Source organism: Pollachius pollachius (genome assembly GCF_949987615.1).
Source record: "Pollachius pollachius genome assembly, chromosome: 10".
Lineage (NCBI taxonomy): Eukaryota > Metazoa > Chordata > Actinopteri > Gadiformes > Gadidae > Pollachius > Pollachius pollachius.
Window position 1 is genome coordinate 4,256,858 of NC_136943.1, and position 20,177 is coordinate 4,277,034.

The 20,177-nt window shown below is 43.6% G+C and overlaps 3 protein-coding genes across 8 annotated transcripts; all 3 read left to right on the forward strand.

Annotated features, from left to right (window-relative positions):
- Positions 1–119: 119 nt before the first annotated feature.
- On the forward strand, positions 120–4,426 carry LOC307082097 (uncharacterized protein). Of its 4 annotated transcripts, none has more exons than XM_079745536.1 (4): positions 120–482; positions 1,172–1,407; positions 1,570–1,636; positions 2,020–4,425. In XM_079745536.1, exons 1-4 carry the CDS (start codon positions 176–178, stop codon positions 2,628–2,630), a joined length of 1,221 nt encoding a protein of 406 aa, XP_079601662.1. In that variant the 5' UTR covers positions 120–175; the 3' UTR covers positions 2,631–4,425. The 4 variants fall into 4 exon arrangements, with proteins under 4 accessions (XP_079601662.1, XP_079601663.1, XP_079601664.1 ...); XM_079745537.1 differs by having other exon boundaries at positions 1,573–1,636; positions 2,020–4,424; XM_079745538.1 differs by having other exon boundaries at positions 120–1,407; positions 2,020–4,426.
- A 2,280-nt stretch (positions 4,427–6,706) lies between these two features.
- Positions 6,707–8,856, forward strand: LOC307082092 (uncharacterized protein). Of its 2 annotated transcripts, none has more exons than XM_079745527.1 (4): positions 6,707–7,069; positions 7,381–7,475; positions 7,599–7,665; positions 7,848–8,856. In XM_079745527.1, exons 1-4 carry the CDS (start codon positions 6,763–6,765, stop codon positions 8,654–8,656), a joined length of 1,278 nt encoding a protein of 425 aa, XP_079601653.1. In that variant the 5' UTR covers positions 6,707–6,762; the 3' UTR covers positions 8,657–8,856. The 2 variants fall into 2 exon arrangements, with proteins under 2 accessions (XP_079601653.1, XP_079601654.1); XM_079745528.1 differs by having other exon boundaries at positions 7,602–7,665.
- A 436-nt stretch (positions 8,857–9,292) lies between these two features.
- Positions 9,293–13,585, forward strand: LOC307082091 (uncharacterized protein). Of its 2 annotated transcripts, XM_079745525.1 has the most exons (4): positions 9,293–9,704; positions 11,052–11,146; positions 11,278–11,344; positions 11,665–13,585. In XM_079745525.1, the coding sequence occupies exons 1-4, from the start codon at positions 9,398–9,400 to the stop codon at positions 12,471–12,473; spliced, it is 1,278 nt and encodes a 425-aa protein (XP_079601651.1). In that variant the 5' UTR covers positions 9,293–9,397; the 3' UTR covers positions 12,474–13,585. The 2 variants fall into 2 exon arrangements, with proteins under 2 accessions (XP_079601651.1, XP_079601652.1); XM_079745526.1 differs by having other exon boundaries at positions 11,052–11,344.
- Positions 13,586–20,177: the final 6,592 nt, after the last annotated feature.

Genomic DNA, 20,177 nt, shown 5'->3' on the forward strand with positions numbered 1-20,177 from the left:
ACCTGCTGTATTCAAAAGTCCCCCTAGGGGCACGCGTACCTCCATTCACTCTTTGATGTCGTTTTCCAGTAGTTACGGTAATATACCGGAAAAGGCCATTCTGTTCTGGGATATATCGACATCACAGGGTCGGTTCCATTTCAGTTTTTTTACCTCACCGGTGATCGAGTAAAACATGTTAATAAACGTGTCACCGAGCGACCCCACTTTGGAAGAACAGCTTTTGTCCATAATGGACGTACTTGCGAAAGCGGCCGTATCTGAAATTAGTCAACTATTCTCGGACTGCTCGACTACCCTTCGCTTACAAATAAATGAGGGCCTGAAAGAAAATGAATCGCTGAGGACGAGGATGAAGGTGATGAGGAGTGAGCTGTTTTCTTTGCGGCTTCAAACGAGATCAAATGCATCGCGTGCGGCAAGTCGTTTCGCCCTGGCTCGAGCCAACATCTGCAAACCACGAACTAAATCCCTGGGGAATGGTGAGTTGAGTAATAGTTGGAAAACAGGACAGTCCAAGTATTCAGGGGGTACTATTTATGACTAAATTTGTAGTAATAGGAAAAAGTTATAATCATGATTCAAAATTAATGGTTTATATCGTAGCAGTGTAGCAGGCTACCTCACAACACATGCCTCATAATTTGACGATATGCCCATTGCCTGCATGAATGTTCTTTGTTGCCTTTGATGGACACAAGGCGGTTGGAAATTACCCTAAATTTAAACCACCCATAGATTCTATGCAGCATCGATTATAGGCTGACTGCTAGATTCTACCTGCGCTATAAATCCTGGTCGTCTTTTGAAAAGCATCATGACCAGTGCCCTGCTAAAACACGCCTAAAGCTTTAGGGTTGCGTTTCAAACATGGAATCAGTGAAGAGCCCATGGGTTTCAAGACAGATGCCACATGAGCTGGTTTATCATTCTCAAACATAAGTAAATTGAAAATGTATAAATGTTGGCTGATCAGCTTACAGGGAAGGACAGGTTGTCGCTTGTTATTCTCAAAATGGAATAATCGCGCTTGTTTCGCATTTAATGTCGTGCTCGGATCGTTTTGCGCTGGTGTTCGCTCAGTGTCCTCATCCTGGTGACCCGCTTGAGCTTTGAGTCTAGGGAGGAGGGGGCTGGAGGAGACCTCCCTCTCAATCTGTGACTCTGCCAGAACGCAGCATAGAGCGAGGCGCCCCCGGCTCCTCCCAAATGTCCAGACACAACAGGGGGCTGAGGATCCTGAGCGTCCACGGACGAGGGGAGGGCCCACTGGTGGGGGACGGCCATGACACTCTCGTAAAAGCATCCGAAATGGAGGCTCTGAGGTCGCTGACCGCGGACCACAGTGACGCGAAGAGCCTGGAGCGCGGCGAACGGCTCGGCGTCTGTGAGGAGTTGACTGGGCAGGTTGGAAATCAACTTATCGTTCACTATCCAAAAGAGAGGCTTCCTCTGTTAAAACTCCACCTCACACTTGTGGAAAGCACACACCTTTTATGATTCAATGTCATGACTTCAGTGCAAATGAAAGTATATGTCTCGTGTGTCTTTCATTCTTTATGTGGAAAGCAGCAGACCCCAGACACCATTTTGATCAAGGAGGAAGAGGATATTGGTGGAGGCATGCCCACTGTAGGTTAGTAATACACATTGCATCAAGGCAAGCAAGCAAGCAAACGATCTGGATCAACTTAGAATGTAGTAGATTCTATCTGCGCTAAAAAAACCTGGTCCTCTTTTGAAACCGCATTATGACCAGAGCCTTGCTAAAACAGGAGGACTACTTGTACAGTTTATAGGACAATGATTTACATCTTCTTCATGGCAGACAGTTGTCAGGAATGCTGAGATCAGCTCTGATTCCCAATATAACTACAGTATTGTTAAAACATGGAACCTAAATTCAAGGAAAAGGCATACTCAACCAGTGGAAGTTAGAAAGAATGTCAGAGTACATACTGTATCCCTTTGTGCATATAATGAATTAATAATAAAAAAATCTTTGTTTTTTCCCTGCAGAAGACGCCACCTCTGAAAATCTGCATGTGGACGCCCCTGGCTCCTCCAACATGTCAAGTCACGATGGGGAGCTGAGGATCCTGAGCGTCCACGGAAAAGGGGAGGGCCCACTGGCGGTGGATGGCCATGACACCCTCTTCACCGCATCCGAAGTGGAGGCCCCGAGCTCGCTGTCCGCGGACCACAGCGTGGCCAAGGGCCTGCACTGCGGCGATCGGCGAGTCCACCGTGAGGAGCAGACTAGGCCTCGGAGCGGCAACAAGGGCCTGCACTGTGTCTTGTGTGGCAAGGTTTTTTCGGACAACACTAAGATGGCCATCCACATGCGTACCCACACCGGCGAGAAGCCCTACGGGTGCGACCAATGCAAGAAGCGCTTCAGACAGAACGGCAACCTGAAGATCCACATGAGGACTCACTCCGGGGAAAAGCCCTTCAAGTGTGACCAATGCATGAAGTGCTTCAGTCAGAGCTCCAACCTGAAGACCCACCTGAGGACTCACTCAGGGGAGAAACCCTTTGTGTGTCGGCAGTGCAAAGCCAGCTTCAGTGACCCAAGCAATTTGCGTTTGCACATGTTCAAGCAGTGTTTCCCCCAGGAAATGTCTTAGTGAACAGTATTACCAATACATTACTTATCTTTATTCTCTGTACCTGATGGGAGTATGTTTCCTTACCCTACGAGAGTTGGATAAGGAAATTGTTAATGCATAATAATTTGTTAATGCATAATAACAAAAAAAAAAAAAAAAAAAAAACATACATTGGTAGTGAAGGCGGGGCCCTATTTTTGTTAAAGTGTAATTCCGGCGAAAATTGAACCCAGGGTGTTTGTTTTGGACTTCTCCTTGCGATGTTTGTTTTATTGTTTGTATGTTATTTTACCGTAATTACACAAATATATGACCACAATTGTCAAACGTTCGGATGACTCTTCCTCCTCCATACCAATTGTGAAAAATCATATAACACAAGACAAACAAACAACAAATTAGCAAACAACTTTACCTCAAGTCTATCCGTAGCCACTTGCTGCACTCGTGGAATAGCATTCTTCTTCAATGACACTTTCTCTGGGTTCTTTGGGTCAGCAGCTCTTTTAGGAATGATGAAGTCATCCTTATCGAAATGACTGAGCACTGCTGACACGGTGACCCTTCTGCATCAGCATCTCGATTGGCGTCTCAATTACCATATTCAAAACAATAAGCCACTGGTCTACCCGTGCTATATATTATTTATAAATATAAATTATATCAATTATAAATTCCAAAACTTTCCTCCTTGAACTGAACTCCGGCGCATTCGGCAATCGACTTGTGTGGACTTCCTGTAAACACGGACCTACCGGTAATGCTTGTTAAACTGTCTTTTTAAATAAACTCCGGGTTTACAAACTAAGTTGTTGTTCGTTTTATGTGTAGGGACCCTAGTCATGCTACTGCAGAGGTTTGGTGCTATTTTTAACAATATTAGTGGTTCAAAAATGCCGATTTGAAAGCGAAACTCAATGCCCCAATCCAATAACATGGACGCCAAACATTGTGCCGGGAAAACTCAAATACTCGATTTTCAATGAAAAGGTATCTGGAGGGCTTATTTGATGGGTTTTCATGCCAAAACAAAGACCCTGGGTTCAATTTTCGCCGGAATTACACGTGGCCGTCTTAACCATACAGTACTGGGGGAAACACTACTTTAGCACACAGGCAGAATTGTTTTAGAGCATGATCATGGGAAGATACAGACAGCAAAGTTACAAAGCATACATTCAATGAGACGATTTGAAACAAAGGTGAGGGAGAGGGACCATCATGGAGAGTTTAGGATTGGCCAGACGAGAGACCAATTTAAATTGCAATACACCGGGTGAAGTGGCCATGGCTGCAAGACGGTTAACGGAACCAACATCACAGAGGTCAGTTGATTGGCCTCAGTATCAGTTCCTATGATTTTTGTGCTAATGGCATGCCAGTGTTTGGGAGCGATCGACGGCACCCTCATCGAAATAAAGCAGTGATCTAACAGGAAAGGTAAGCATTCCCTTCATGTGCAGGCTGTCTGTAACTAAGTTCCGATTCATGGATGTCTCCTTAAAGTGGCATGGGAGTGTATACGATGCACAAGTTTTTGCTAATTCAAAGCTTAGCTCATACTTCAAGACTGGCAAGATCCCTACTCTGATAAAGAGGATTGTGGATGACGAGGCCATACCAATTTTCCTTCTTGATGACACAGCCTACCCTCTAATGCCTTACTTGATGAAGGACTATTCCAGCGGTGGCTCCAAACCTCAAGAACAATATTTTGGGCTATGCTTGTGTAGGGCACGCATGGCTATTTACCATTTGATTTACCCTTGTTTCATTCTCCATTACTTAAGTGAGGACAGTAAGGAGACTGTGGCTGAATACTGGGAACAATACATGATAACGACTTGCAGCCTCCTATACAACGCAACATCTACATCACAATGTAATGAGGGGGAGGGAAAGCGAGTGAGAAGAGTGCTCACAACTTGTACCTCGACCCTTAAACAAGAGGCTGGCCGAAACTGAATTGTTTACTGATTGTTATTTTGAAATGTTGTCAATAACGTATGTGATAATAAACAAATGATGGCATTCGCTTTCAGAGATCTTGTTTTTATTAAAAAGTAACGTTTCTTAAATGTGCAAAATAACTCCTCAGGAGAAAGACACGACAAACACACACAAACTATACAAAAAACACTGGCGCAAACGTGCACCAAAGCACAGTGCAGTCAATACACATCGTCTGTCTGCGGCGATGCTCACCTGAATGAAAGCATGGTTTCATTCCCTGGGGAGTGTGTTGGTGTATGTGTAAGCAGGCCGATTGGGCCTTGTTGTGTGACGGCAGGCTGGTGTGTACACTGCCATATCAAATGGCAGTGTAGCATATAGCTAGCTAACCAAGCTTGAAATTATGAGCCTATCCCGGTGTTACACCGAATTCTGCGACCTACCGAAAAGTGTGACCCCAGGGGGCGCTGTTGCATGTTTTCTGCAATATGCACGAGTTTGAAGCGTAGACATGGCATGACAAAAACATAAATAAAACATAAGATCTCCCCTCAACCCCTTACCTTTTTATTAAAGGTGCTTAATAAATACATTTGATTTGATTAGCATTTTACAGACCCATACAATGGATAGGGCGTTTAGAACGGTCCATCACCGTTGCTTCTTTCCCAATAAAATGCTAGTCAGTGTTAAATTACGCTGATTTACCTTTGAGCATTTCCTATTATAGGCTACTTCATAAAATGCTGTTTTTAATTAATGTTAGTATCAAGAAAAGAAAGACCCACCGGTGGGGGGAGAGCTTATGTTTTATGTTTTTGTTGTAACGCACACGTGCATGTTGCAGAAAATGTGCAACAGCGCCCCCTGGAGTCACACTTTTCGGTGGACTCACAATCGGACCAACCAAAGGGTTCTGGCTTCAACTTTTCAATCGCCATCTTCGTACTGCTGTTGTTGTGGTTCGGTTTCTTCTTCTTCTTCTACTGCATCTTTGTAAACAGCGCGCATGCTTGATGCGCATGCCCCGCCTCTTCTTCCTCTATTTCGGTGGAGTTCTAATGCAGAAACAGCGCCAAATATAGGCCTGGAATATGTACTACAGAGACTCTACAGCTGGACGCTATTGGGAGTGATGCGTCTTTGCAATGAGTCCATCATTATGGAGAAATACCTGCCACACTGCCAATGATAACTATGGAAGGGGGAGATCGCTTTCGTAAGTGTGGACATGGAGTCAGACCTCGTGGCTACAGTGACAACAAATTGTATTAAGGGATAATATTCTGTTAAAGAAAGAGTGCGTTTTGACAAGTCGCTCAAAGCATTTCATGATGTTAAAGGTCAATGCAATAGGACACATGGTAGCTGCAGATTAAGTATATAGTAGTATAAATGTATTACCTTTGTATGAGTAGAGAAGTTAAATAATAATAGTTTAGCCTGGTTACCCTTTGGATTTCAAGGATACTTTGATGTTAATCTGGGAATGTTAAACTGACAGTTAATGGGTCCCGGCGTGATCGGATGATATAAATCACGTTGAAAGGATAAGTATCACCGATGGGCACACAAAGAGACAGACAGAGGGACTGCAAAGTTGATTACAGGTTGGCGACAACTTGACTCATAGAGATACATAGATAGAGCTGCACTACTATGTTCTTTTCTAGTATTACGGTAATATGAGTGGCGAAGTCACGCCCCTTTCGGTAGATCTCTGCTCCACTTCACCGCTTTTTTTTCCAAGGGGTGCATAAAAGCATCGAAGGTGGTGAAAACCCATTATAAGTAGGGGCATGTAGACTTTCAGTTAGGCCGATGGTGGGATTGTTGGTCTTGTCCACGCCAGTAGCAGGGAGCGTGACGTCACATACGAGACGTGTAGTTTTTCTCATTGTGTTTTCTCTACAGCCTTTAACTGAACAATTGCACAATAAACGGTCAAACTCTTGACATGAAAAATTATCATTTAAATCCACAAACAACATATGTGTAATCCAGGGCATATAAAGACTGGGACCAGAAGATAATTACTTTATCTCCATTGAAACCCATTCATATTTTTTGATCTCATAGGTCCCATGGGCTCTACCGGAAAGGGCGTGCCTTCGCCACTCCATTCTGGGGTAAATCGACAACACAGGGTTCGTTTTATGTCAGTCTCTGTTACTTCTCGCAGATAATCGAATAAAACATGTTAATAAACATGTCGCCTAGCGGCTCCACTTTTGAACAACAGCTTTCGTCCATAATGGACGTACTTGCAAAAGCGGCCGTATCTGAAATATGCCAACTGTTCTCGGAAGGCTCGACTACCCTTCGGTTACAAATAACTCAGAGCCTGGAAGAAAACGAGGCGCTGAGGAAGAGGATGAAGGTGATGAGGAGTGAGCTGTTTTCTTTGCGGCTTCAAACGAGAACAAATGGATCGCGTGCGGCAAGTCGTTTCGCCCTGGCTCGAGCCAACATCGGCAAACCTCGGACTAAACCACTGGGAAATGGTGAGATGATTCCCGACAGTAATAGGTGGAAAACAGGACGGTACTTAGTGTTCGGGGGATCATTAAGCACGCTCAATGTACTATGCATTACTATATGTGTAGTAATAGGAAGTAGTAATAATAATAATCATTCATGATTAACAATTGATAATGAATAATAACATATCAGTAGACCACCTCACAAAAAAGACCTGATCCAAATTATATTATAATGTATTATTATACATTATACCCAATTACTGGACTTTGAATGCTCTTGGTCAAGAATGTAATGTATTCTTCTTCATCATCATCCTCTTCCTCATCATCAGGTTTAAAGCACCTCATGGACCACAAGGCGGATGGAAATCCCCCATCTCATTCAACATCCAAAAGTGTGGCTTCAACCAATACAACTCCATCAGAGGTAGGCACAGCACACCTATATAATCACACACCTTTATGATTCAATGTGTAAATGGGGATTGACAACTTTTCTGTGCAAATGCAAAAATATGTCTTTTGTGTGTTTCCCTCTTAATGAGGAAAGCAGGAGACCCCAGACATCATTTTAATCAAAGATGAAGAGGATATCAATGGATGCAGTCCAACTGTTGGTGAGTTATAAATTGTTTGTGTTTAACTCACAATGGACATGTTCAACTAATTTGGGAAGAAACATAGAAAGCCATAGGTGAACGAATGTTACTTTAGTAAGCCTGTGTAAAACCACTTGTACAAGCCGTACCCAAAAATATTGTATTCAACATTTGCTTTCTTTCTATTTTCCTCTCTGCAGAAGACTGCGATGCCTTTGGAGACTGCAGCACGCAGCGTGGCGCTACCTCGGAGAGTCTGCATGTGGACGCCCCTGGCTCCTCCCCCATGTCCAGTCACAACGGGGAGCTGCGGATCCTGAGCGTCCACGGAAAAGGGGAGGGCCCACTGGCGGTGGACGGCAATGACACCCTCTTTACCGCGTCTGAACTGGAGGCCCTGAACTCGCTGTCCCCAGACCACAGCATCACCCACGACAGCCTCCTCAGCTTCAACAGTGGCCCCAGCGAGAGGGCCCCGTCGCAGGGGACGCAAGACAGCAGGGGGGGTCCCGGTAGAGACAGCCACACAGAACGGCTCCAGCGCCTCCAGGCCGCCTCACTGTCCCTGAAGCACGCCGCACTAGAGGCCGGCGACAAGGGAAGGCGACCGGGCCACTTTGGTTTACAGTTCCCACTGCAACACAACTTGTTGTTCCAGCAGGGAGTGGACAAGAGCCTGGACTGCGGCGAGCGGTTCTTAAGCCGCAAGGAGCTGGTTATGCACCGCGCCGGCCACAAAGGGGCGGCGCCAATCCCGTGTGCGTTGTGTGGCAAGTCGTTGGCTAACAAGGCAAAGCTGAGAATGCATATGCGCATCCACACAGGTGAAAAGCCGTACGGGTGCGTCCAGTGTGGGAAGCGCTTCACGCAGAGCGGTAGCCTGAAGATCCACCTGAGGACTCACTCTGGGGAGAAGCCCTGCGTGTGTCTGCAGTGCAACGCCCGCTTCAGCGACCCCAGCAGTCTTCGTCGCCACATGGTCAAGCACATTGGCAATGAGGTGCTTTGACACGGGGCAACGGGATGCTTTGAATGACACCTTTATCGTGTATGGGATCAAATGACTGCCTTTGGCTTTTTTCATCACAATGAAAGATGCTTTCCAACATTTCTATTTGTATCATTTTTCAGTTTTTTTTTAATAAATAATGTGTCATTATTGTTATGTTTGTAATCCCAAATTTGCACCAAAGTTAACTTGTGGAATAGGCTATTGCAAAGTTATGGAGGATTGTTTTAAATTTCTGTGTGCTTAAACCTACTATATGCCATCTACCTCTTTTGATTTTACTTTCTGTCTGAGGTTTTCTTTCTTCTGCCAGTATTTTGTAGTTCTTACCTTGGATTGTATAACAAAGGAGTGTGAGTTTGAAATCCAAATGGGTTATAACACTATGGTTAACACGCCACAGTGGTATAACTTGTAATTAATGATTTGTAAGTTATTTATTTTAAAAAAAGTATATTTATTTTCATATGAAAATAAATATACTTTTTTATCACTGGTCCGTTATTTTTCAGACCACAAACTACTATATAATTAAATAACATGCTGGCCACAGCTCAATATTTAAAAGCACAGACACCGACTGATTAATTGACAGACAGGTTTGTACTACAATGTTGTTTCAAGTATTTACGGTAACATACCGGAAAAGGCCATTGTGCGTATTTCGTTCGGGGGTAAATTGTCATCACAGGGCTCAGTTTAATCTGTTTCTGTAACAGCTCGCAAGTGGTCGAGTAAAATATGGCAATGAACATGTCGCCGTGCGACTCAACTTTGGAAGAACAGCTTTCGTCCATAATGGACGTACTTGCGAAAGCGGCTGTATCTGAAATTTGCCAACTGTTCTCGGAAGGCTCGACTACCCTGCGCTTACAAATAACTCAGAGCCTGAAAGAAAACGAAGCGCTGAGGACGAGGATGAAGGTGATGAGGAGTGAGTTGTTTTCTTTGCGGCTTCAAACGAGAACAAATGGATCGCGTGCGGCAAGTCGTTTCGCCCTGGCTCGAGCCAACATCTGTAAACCACGGACTAAATCACTGGGAAATGGTGAGTTGATCTCCGGCTGTAATAGTTTCAGAGGTCTTTAAGGACCCTCACTGTACTATTAATTATTACACTGGTAGTTATACGAAGTAGTTATAATTAAGTGAGGTGGGGGGGGGGGAATGGTAGTCCTTCCCTAGGAAAACATGGAAATTACGCGGAAATTACATGGAAACTACGCAATTTGATATCTATTTTCAAAGACCTAAAACTTAACATCGGTTTTGTAGCTCAGTAATTTCCCACTTCAATTAGGGTAAATAGTGTATTTATTTTCTTTGGAGATTTTCATGTGAATTATTTGTGCTGTTATGGTTATCGCAAAGGACACTTACTTATGCCTCACTTATACACCGCTGCTATTTTTTATGAAGAAAAGATAAGCCTGATCTGCTTCACCCAAAACTTTGAAGGGGCATGATCTCACTTTGAAAACATTATCATTCCTATCATCCTGTTCATGTCGTTGTTGTGATAGACACCCACACTAGTATGTGAAAATGCAAATGTAAGTTGGATAATTGTATTTTTTTTCAAAACTTCACTAAAATAACATATACATATCTGGAAAATGATAATGCTATTGTATTATTACATTTCCAACTTTACATGGTCATTTTAATATAGTCCCCTAGGCTTCCATTTGCTTTACACATATCAGCAACTGCTTGACTATCATCCTCCCTTAATTTGTTTGAAAATTCAAAATGGTAAAATGGGAGACGGAACCAATCTTCAATTAAATCTACATATATTTCCATGAAGGAAAAATAGCCTATCCCTTTAAAATCCCACCCGAGATGACCTATCTTTTGCTGTACCAGTATTAACCTCCTGAACGAGGACAGGGCTGGGGCTTCCTGAACAATGACATTTTCCTCTGCATCGCAAATATCTAATGGAATTCAGGGTTTTGTTAACTTTAACCTGTGTTAGTGGTGGTAAAAACTCCTCACTAACATAAGATTCACACAGCTCTCATTTAGCATATTAAATAGGATACTATGCTGTAAGTGAGTCAGAAGGCTGAAAAACAGGATTAAGGTACGGCTACTAACTTGAGCTGGTAACCAGGGCAGTTTCTTTCTATATGCAGACGGTGCTGTTGCATTGGGCCCCCAAAGACACAAGGGGGCCCTCAAGATTCCATTTCAATCATTTGTCAAATTGATGCGTATGGAAGATGTTATTGTGCAGATTCAGATCATCATTTCATGTTGGTTAAAATGCTAGGGTTGAATTGAGATGCTTGGTTTGAATTTGAGTATAATAATTTGACGATATGCCTATTTCTTACACTTCAAATGCTCTTGGTCCAGAATCTAATGTATTCTTCATCATCATTATCAGACCTTAAGCCCCAGATAGACCACAAGGAGGTTGCGAATTCCCCTTCTCATTCACCATCCATAAGTGAGGATTCCTCTGTTACAACTCAAGCAGAGGTAGGCACAACACTCACTCATAGAAAGCAAACACCTTTTATGATTACATTTGTTGTTCATGGGGATTGCCAATTTCTCTCCTTAAATGCAAGAATACGTCTTGTGTGTGTTTCTCTCTTCTATGTGGGAAGCGGCAGACCCCAGACATCATTTTAATCAAGGATGAAGAAGATATTGGTGGAGGCATGCCCGCTGTAGGTAAGTAATAACCATCGCAGCCATGCAAGCAAGCAAAGAAAATTGATCAACTGAGAATGTACTTGATTATTCCTGCGCTAAAAAGCCTGGACCTCTTTTAAAAAAGCATCATGACCAGAGCCATGCTAAAACACAAGTATATCCTCGGAGTTGTGGAGATTGAATGTTCTCCCCGTGTTGACGCGAGTTTCTTCTCCCACACCAAAAGCCAACCGTGTAGGGTTACTCCTGCCGATGCCCTTGACCTAGGCACTATGCGCCCGGTAGCCCTGGTTTTGGTCCTCGGGCACTTTCACTGTCTTTGTTTTTCCTCTTTGCAGAAGACTGCGCTGCCTTTGGAGACCGCAGCAGGCAGGGCGGGGCCACCTCGGAGACTCTGCATGTGGACGCCCCTGGCTCCTCCCACATGTCCAGTCACGATGGTGACCTGCGGATCCTGAGCGTCCACGGAAAAGGGGAGGGCCCACTGGCGGTGGACGGCCATGACAACCTCTTTACGGCCTCCGAACTGGAGGCCCTGAGCTCACTGTCCCCGGACCACAGCATCACACACGACAGCCTCCTCAGCTTCAACAGCGGCCCCAGCGAGAGGGTCTCTGTGCAGGGGACGCAGGACAGCAGGGGGGGTCCCGGTAGAGACGGCCATGCAGAACGGCTCCAGCGCCTCCAGGCCGCCTCCCTGTCCCTGAAGCACGCCGCGCTGGTGGCCGGAGACAAGGAAAGGCAACCGGGCCAGCTCAGCACACAGTTACCGCTTCAGCCCAACTTGTTGTTACCGCAGGGCGTGGCCAAGAGTCTAGAAGGCTGCGGGCGGTTTGTCCGCCGCGATGAGCTGGTCATGCACCGGGTCCGTCACAAGGGGACAATGCCCATCCCCTGTGCCTTGTGCGGCAAGGTGTTGGCCAGTAAGGCCAAGCTGACCATGCACATGCGCATCCACACGGGCGAGAAGCCGTACGGGTGCGTCCAGTGTGGGAAGCGCTTCACACAGAGCGGCAACCTGAAGATCCATCTGAGGACTCACTCTGGGGAGAAGCCCTGCGTGTGTCTGCAGTGCAACGCCCGCTTCAGCGACCCCAGCAGTCTTCGTCGCCACATGGTCAAGCACATTGGCAATGAGGTGCTTTGACACGGGGCAACGGGATGCTTTGAATGACACCTTTATCGTGTATGGGATCAAATGACTGCCTTTGGCTTTTTTCATCACAATGAAAGGCGAGAAGCCCTGCAAATGTCAGCAGTGCACTGCTAGCTTCAGCGACCCCAGCAGTCTGCGTCGTCACATGGTCAAGCACACGGGCTAAGGGGTGCTTTAACACGTAGCAACCGGACAATCTCATTGACAGCTTTCTTGTGTATGTGATCAATGATTGCTTTAGTTTTTTTTTTCCGATACTTTCCAGGTTTTGGACTTTTATTATTTTATATTATATCATTTTTATTAGTATGCCATTTAAATTATATTATTTAATTTTGTTTGTTTTTATAGATTGAGATACTAGTTTCTGTCCAATATTTTTAAAGGTTTATTCCCCCTGAATACTATATTATTATATATAAATATATATTATTTTGATATTGCAGTCTCGTCTATCGCAAGGCGTGAGATAACTTCACATTCCCTGTATGCAGTCATGATTGAGTAATAATTTTCATAGTTGGTTGATCCACTAATGGTCAGTGGTGGGGATGCACCGATATATCGGACCTACATCGGTATTGCCGATAGTCGCGCTGTGGACTGATATCGGCCTATCAGAAAATAAAATGGCATTCACTGATGTAAGTGGCCGATGTTCATTGGTTGTGTCAGTTTGCGCTGCCTAAATGTTATCTTGGTTAATTGTGGTCTGACTTGCCTTTTCAGAGAAAACCTAACAGGTGCTAGGCTACTATAATACCACCCATGAAAGCCGCTGGCTGGAGACAACTCTGTCACAGCGCGCACCTGTGGTTTGTTTACAAATGAAAGTGACAGAAAATGTCAGTCGTGGGATTATTTAACTGTCTCGGAGAAAGATCAGCGATACGCAGTTTGTCAGACATGTTTTAGCAACATTGCATTTATCTATCCAAGAATTTGAATCGATCAAATCTAATCAGCCATTTGAAAAGCACACATTGATATGCTTACAAAGACTGAAAGCCGATAAAAATGTTATTCAAATTGACATTGATGCAACTAATATTTCATTTAGTTTAGTTGGCTGCGTCCGTGAACATAATTCGGTCGGTCAGCAGTTGCGGAGCTAGGGGGTGGCCGGGACCACCCTAGACTGAATCCCGGCCACCCCATTGGCCACCCTTGTTGTATTTGCATTTTCTTTGTTGCATTTTTGCAGAGACTTGATACATTTATGACTGGCTCTTATGTCCACATTTGGTGAACAGATGCCCTCTAATATTGTGCAACTCACAAAGATCATTGAACCATTCAAAGAGGTATTCCATGAGCTGTTCAGGTTTATCAAAGGGACCATTGCCATACCTGTGAGTACAGCTACCTGTGAACAAAGCATTTCCACACTCAAACTGGTCAACACCTACCTTAAAAAAACCATGGATGATGTTCGACTCAGCAATCAAGGAGTTTTAAGTGTAGAGTCAAGACGAGCAAAAGCCCTAGAATTTGGTGATTTTGTGAATCCCTTGGCTACAAACCACAATAATCGCAGAATACAGCTGTTGTAAAATTAATCTATGCCAAATTAATATCTTTTTTTGTTTCTGTTAGAGACAGGGATTCAAAAGTTATAAAAAATAGCGTTTTTGAAATTGTGTAATTTATTTTCTGATAAATGCACTCCATTTTAACTCTTTACTTTTACAGTGTTAGATCAGAATGTCGAGTTAGTGTTTTTTTTTAAACAGACCTGAAAAGCTGAGACCAACCTGCACTTGTTGTCTTAGAATCTGAGTTCAATCTATACACACTAGGCCTTTTAAATATTCCCTAAAATTCAAGATGGCATATAATATATGGCATCTTGAAATTTAGGGAATATTTAATGATCCAAAATGATCTAATGACCCAAAATGACCCAAAATGATCTCTGGTCTCACCCTGGCCCCCTCACTGAAATTGTTCTAGTTCCGCCACTACATCGTTCAGATAGATAACCGTTGGCTGGTGATGCTAAAAACTGCCCAACCAAGGCTGCCCGGACAGAGCTCCACAGATCCACTCACCACTCCGTCGGTGTCGCTGGTCGTGACGTCGATGCGTCTCGGAAAAGGCAGTTGGTCAAGAAACCGGCGCGACCAGCAGAGCGCGCGACCTGGGTTCCCAGCTGACTGGAACGTTCACGAGGTCATTTGTGGAGACTGGAAAACACATCGGATTTTACACCTGTTTAATCACCTTTACTCAGGGTAGACAGCAGTTGTCTATCCATCCAGATTTAACGGTACGGTACGGTACGGTTCATAGTTAAGGGGAAAATTTTAAAAAACTGCTTGTTTGTCAACAATGAATGGCCGTAGATCAGCAGCAATGAAAACACCAATAAACTTGGTTATTGCATTTGCATTTCTGAATTCCCAGACAGGGGTTGTTGAAATATTGTCGTGAGCTGGGTTTGCACAGCTCGTTTTTTTTTCCACAGCAACAGTGATAGTAACACCTGGATGGTGCCTTTTCAAATGCGTGTGCTAGGGATGTGCATTTCTGGCAAAAATACTATTCGATATTCGCTGAGAAGTATTCGAATAATATTCGAAAATCGCTCAATCAAGAACCCCCCACGCACGCACGCACCTCGGATACACGCACACACAATGACACAGGGAGAGGCTTTTATGATTTGTATGAAATCAATCAGTTTATTTCAACAACTGCGCCATCAACATTCAACATCGAAATTATTACAACGTGGGCTTAGGCAGATAGACCTGCATGCGCCGAAAACGGATTGCTATTTATTTATTTAATTATTTATTTTACTGAACACAGCCTGCATGACGGTGAACTAGACACGTCAAAAATATAACTTAACACGGTGTGTCTTTTTACAATTTATTTGTTACCAGCATTTTGTACCAGCATTCGTAGTGTTGATCAGCAGAGAAATAGTCCGCCAAAGACGTTGACGTCGCTTAGCAACCGAGGACGCTATTCACCACCGGAAGTTGTGAAGGCCCATGCAAGTCAACGGAGCGTTCAACAGCATTGAGAAGAGCCGTGTAATAAATAGCGATAGTCACATTCATTATTCGACATTCTACGTGACTCCAACTATTCGACTATTCGAAGATTGGCACCTCTGTAACCGCTGACGGTATATATATATATATATATATATATATATATATATATATATATATATATATATATATATATATATATACACATACACAGGGCCGCTGACAGGTTTGGCTGGGCCCGGGACAAAATTCTTTCAATGGCCCCCCCCCCCCAAAAAAAAAAAACGACACACACCTCTACTTAAATACTCATTACTCAACAAACAATTTCTTTACATTTTAACATTAACTTTGTATGCAACTATTTAGGTGCGAAATGCCATGCGCCAGACTTTTGTGGTGGCAAAGTCATCAATGAGGTCATTGAAGTCCAGCTTCTTTGCAAGCTTGTGCTCTATGGAAAGCATTGCCAGCCCGTTGAGTCCTCCTGTGACATCTTTGAGCGCAAGTAGTTTTTTATTAGCTTCAATTTGCTCAAGGCTCGCTCACCTCCAGCCACAGTCACAGGCATGGACAGGAAGATCCTGAGCAAAATGCAGAGGTCCCCATAAATGCTCTGAAGCCCCATTTCGTATATGGCATTCAAAAGATCCAGGGATCCAAGATTTTCTTTGAATGTTGCACTGTATATTTTTTTAATGTGCAGGATTTGGTCTTGAATGGACTCCGTCAGGTCACTCTTGTACTTTTCAGTGAGATTTTTGCAGGCTTCCTTGATGCTGTCCTCCGGCATCTCCCTGAACTTCCAGAGGACACAGAACTCACTGCAGATCTGCTGCATGGACTGAAATCTTGTTTCTAAGTGGGACATTATACTGTCCATTGCAGCATTAAACACTTTGTCCCGAAAGAGGTCCTCTGGGCTTTGCACCTCTGTCTGTTGTTCATCAAAAAAGCGTTTCCTCTTTCGAGTCTTCACTTCAATCTTGGCACTGATGCCCATGTCAGTGGCAACAGCAGTTGCCTCTTTCAAAAAATTGTTCCAAGAGGAACGCAATAATGCAATCTCCCCCTCCAACTCTTTAATAATAGCTGCTTGGACATCCAATGAGATTGTTGAGGACTGACTTATAATGTTCCTGTCCTCGATACATTGTAGCACCTTCGTCCAAAATGTGAGGAGCAAGACAGCATTAAAGGATTGAAAGTAGGTTTTCAGCCCATGTGCCTCAGCTTTTGTGTCATTGCTCAGGTTTCCTGTTGAAATGAGTGTGTCAAGTGCCTGTATCACGCTTGGCAAATGTTTTGCCACTGGGCGCACAGCTTCAATCCGAGCACTCCATCGCGTGTCTGATAAGAGGTGAAGACAACATCCCAAAACTTTTTTGAGGATTCCCCACCGTTGAGGACTTCCACTGAACAGTTTGTACAGCTGATTTACAAAGCCAAAGAAAAGATCAACTTCTGGGCAAGCTCTGGCAGCATGGACACCAACCAAGTTTAAGGTGTGAGATGCACATGGGGAGAATCTGGCCAAGGGGTTCTTATCTAGTATGCGCGCTTGCACCCCTTTCACCTTTCCAGCCATGTTTGCACCATTGTCATAGCACTGACCCCTACAATCAGCTAGGTCTATTCCATGCTGGTCAAGTGCTTCCTCCATCATGTTGGCTATTTCCTCTCCTGTTTTTTTGGAAAAATCTTTGAACTGAAGGAAACGCTCATTAATTTCCCATGCATTTTCAGTGGAGGATTGACTGACATACCTCAGTAACAATACATTTTGCTCCACATTAGAGATGTCTGGGGTTGCATCACACCTAATTGAATAAAATGAGGTCTCTTGCCTTTCCTTCAAAATAGCCTTCAGGACACGTTGTGCACAAAGTTCAATGAACTCGTTTTGGCTGTCAGGTGAGAGGTAATGTGCTTGCAGCCTTTTGCCCTGTAGCCGCTGCTGTCTGATGTTTTCCACATGATCCTTTAGGACAGCGTCATACCTCGATAATAGCTCAATTAAGCCCATGAAATTACCATTATCTGGTTCATCAATTTTGTTTGAGCTGCCCCTGAATGGCATATTTCTGAAGGCCAAGTACAGGGTCACATCCAGCAGTCGCTTCAGTAGTGCTTTGTTTTTTTCAATTTCTGTGTCCAGCAATTTCTGTTGTTCACTATCAATTCCAGCTGTATGCAAGACAGAATGTTGCAGGTTTTTCCATTTCCAATAGCAATGTTTGTGTGCCACATTTCTTTCATGTTCTGGGAATCTTTCATATAATTTTTTGTATTTGACTTTGGAAATCTGCATCCCATTTGTAGAATTTAGTGCACTTGTTGACCTTTTCTCTACTTCATGAGAGAAAAGTAAACATGGAAGGCAAAATAAGGCTTTCTTTGTCCTGCTATAGAGAATCCAGTCCCTATCGTTTTTTTCCCGTCCATTGTGAGAGGAAGAATATGTTAAATAGTGGGGAAATGCCCTGCCTTCTGCATCTGCTGGCAACTCTTTTGCCATCTCTGAAAATGGGATTCTTTTCGCCATTGCATGCACAACGGTTACTCTGTCAGCATCTTCCATTTTTGCTGGCCATAATGCAGGGTCATGGTAATCAGGGGAATGAGCCCCTCCTCCTTCGCTGTGACTTTGTCTCTCACTGGTAACCTCTGACTCTTCCTCTACTCTGGGGGATGGATCCACTCCTCCTGAATCACTGTGTCTTTCTCTCTCTCTCCCTTCACTCTCCTCCCCTTCTCTCTCACTGGTAGCCTGTTCTTCCTCTATCTCATCCTGTTTGGTAGCCTGTTCTTCTTCTCTCTCATCCTCTCTAGCCTCTCCTATAAAGGTGAACATATTTCGATAAAAAGGGCTATATCTAAATTAACAGGGGTCAAAATGAACCATTTAAAAAAGAACAAATTGAAAACCCCTTAATTTGACGATTTAACACAGAAAAGAATAGACTGATCAACTTGGCTAACTCTATCCCAAAGACTACAAAAGTTAAAAAATCTAAGGTTTTTTTTTTTGTTCCCAAAATTGTCAAACGCCGAAACTCAACCACAGAATTCCCTTGTGCAGCTCCCAAACACATGACGTCGGGATGACAAGCCCATTTATTACGGATAAACCAAAAGGATTATTTACAACTTTAATTGGATAGGCTATGGATATGGACTGAGTGAAGTTATGGCTTTCAGAATCATACCACAATAAAACTCACGCTGTTGTATTCACTTAGAGCTCATTAACTGCACATTTCATCAACCATTTTTCACTTGACCAAGGGGAATCATGTCAAGGGTACTTTTATTTATCGCCAGACCCGCGTTTATGTCCGCTGAACTTCCAGAGAATGTTTGGGGAACAAGGCGGAGCCCATTCATCTGGCGAGTTTCAAGTTAACGGCAATCAGAAACTAAGTTACAGGCTACCCCAAAACGTCACGTTTATAACCCTTTCGTTACATCCAACTCTATCTAAATGGCAATTTCACATGTTGCCATGCCACTGGCTTATTTTAAACCATGAGCCGCGTTACACTGGCTGTAATTCAGCTGACTGGGAATGATTCTCAAATCAATTCAGCCTGATTGGAGTGCGCAGCGCGTGCCTGCCTGAAACATTTGATTTTGACATGGGCCTATTTGCGGGGTAATGTGCATATTCTAAGATTCAATTAGATATAGGCGTATGAAACACAGTGAAATAAAGCCTTTGTGGTTATCAAATTATTCAATGCCCCCTGTCTGTCTGATATTGATCTTTGTGTGACTTGCTCATGTGGTGCTGCGCTAATGTTTGACACGCCGCCTGTGCCTGTGTTACTTGACGACGGGGCTGGAAAAAGTTGGCCGTGTCTTACCTGGCTGTGCTGCACAGCTGCCTTTACTGGTACCTGCAGCATCACCTGAGTCTTTTCTGAAATATTTATAAAGAGATCCCCTCAGGCTTTTGGCTTCTTCCCCTCTTTTTCGCCTTTCTTTTTTTTTCAGGGCTCCTGACTTGTGCATGTTGAATCAACTCGCACACTGACCACTAATGGAATGATGTCGTCTTTTTTCTTCTCCAAAGACCAAACCATTTTGGCATAGGGGTGATAGGGGGTTATTGGCCGTTTTTTCAAGGGCAATGAAGGCAAACAATCTAGGAGTCATTAATTGAATGCAAATAATGCACTTTTCTTCTCTAAATCAACACATTTTGAAGCATACATACAATAATTAATCCCAACTTCATGGGGGTCCAGTTATGCCCCCCCCCCCATTCCAGGGCCAGTCCAGGGCCCGGGACAACGTACCCGTTTGTCCCCCCCTGTCGGCGGGCCTGTATATATATATAGATATGGGTGGAGGCAGGCCAACAGATCAACATGTATGATTGGTTGGGTAATATCAGTGTGTAATTAGGTCTGGGCAATATATCGATATTCGATATTAGTTAGATATGGGCTATATAACTGTTGGCTATGATATATATATATATATATAATTTATGTTGTAATCACATAGCAATGTAATTATATTTAGAATAACCCTTAGTTATAATATAAAAAAACAAATAAATAAAATACAACTAAATTTATATCCCATTTTTGGTTGTTTAAACAAAACAACGAACTTGCTGTTCTGAGAAAATTCACCTGACGAGATGTAACTTTTACTCTTCATCCTCTTTTTCTCAGTCCAT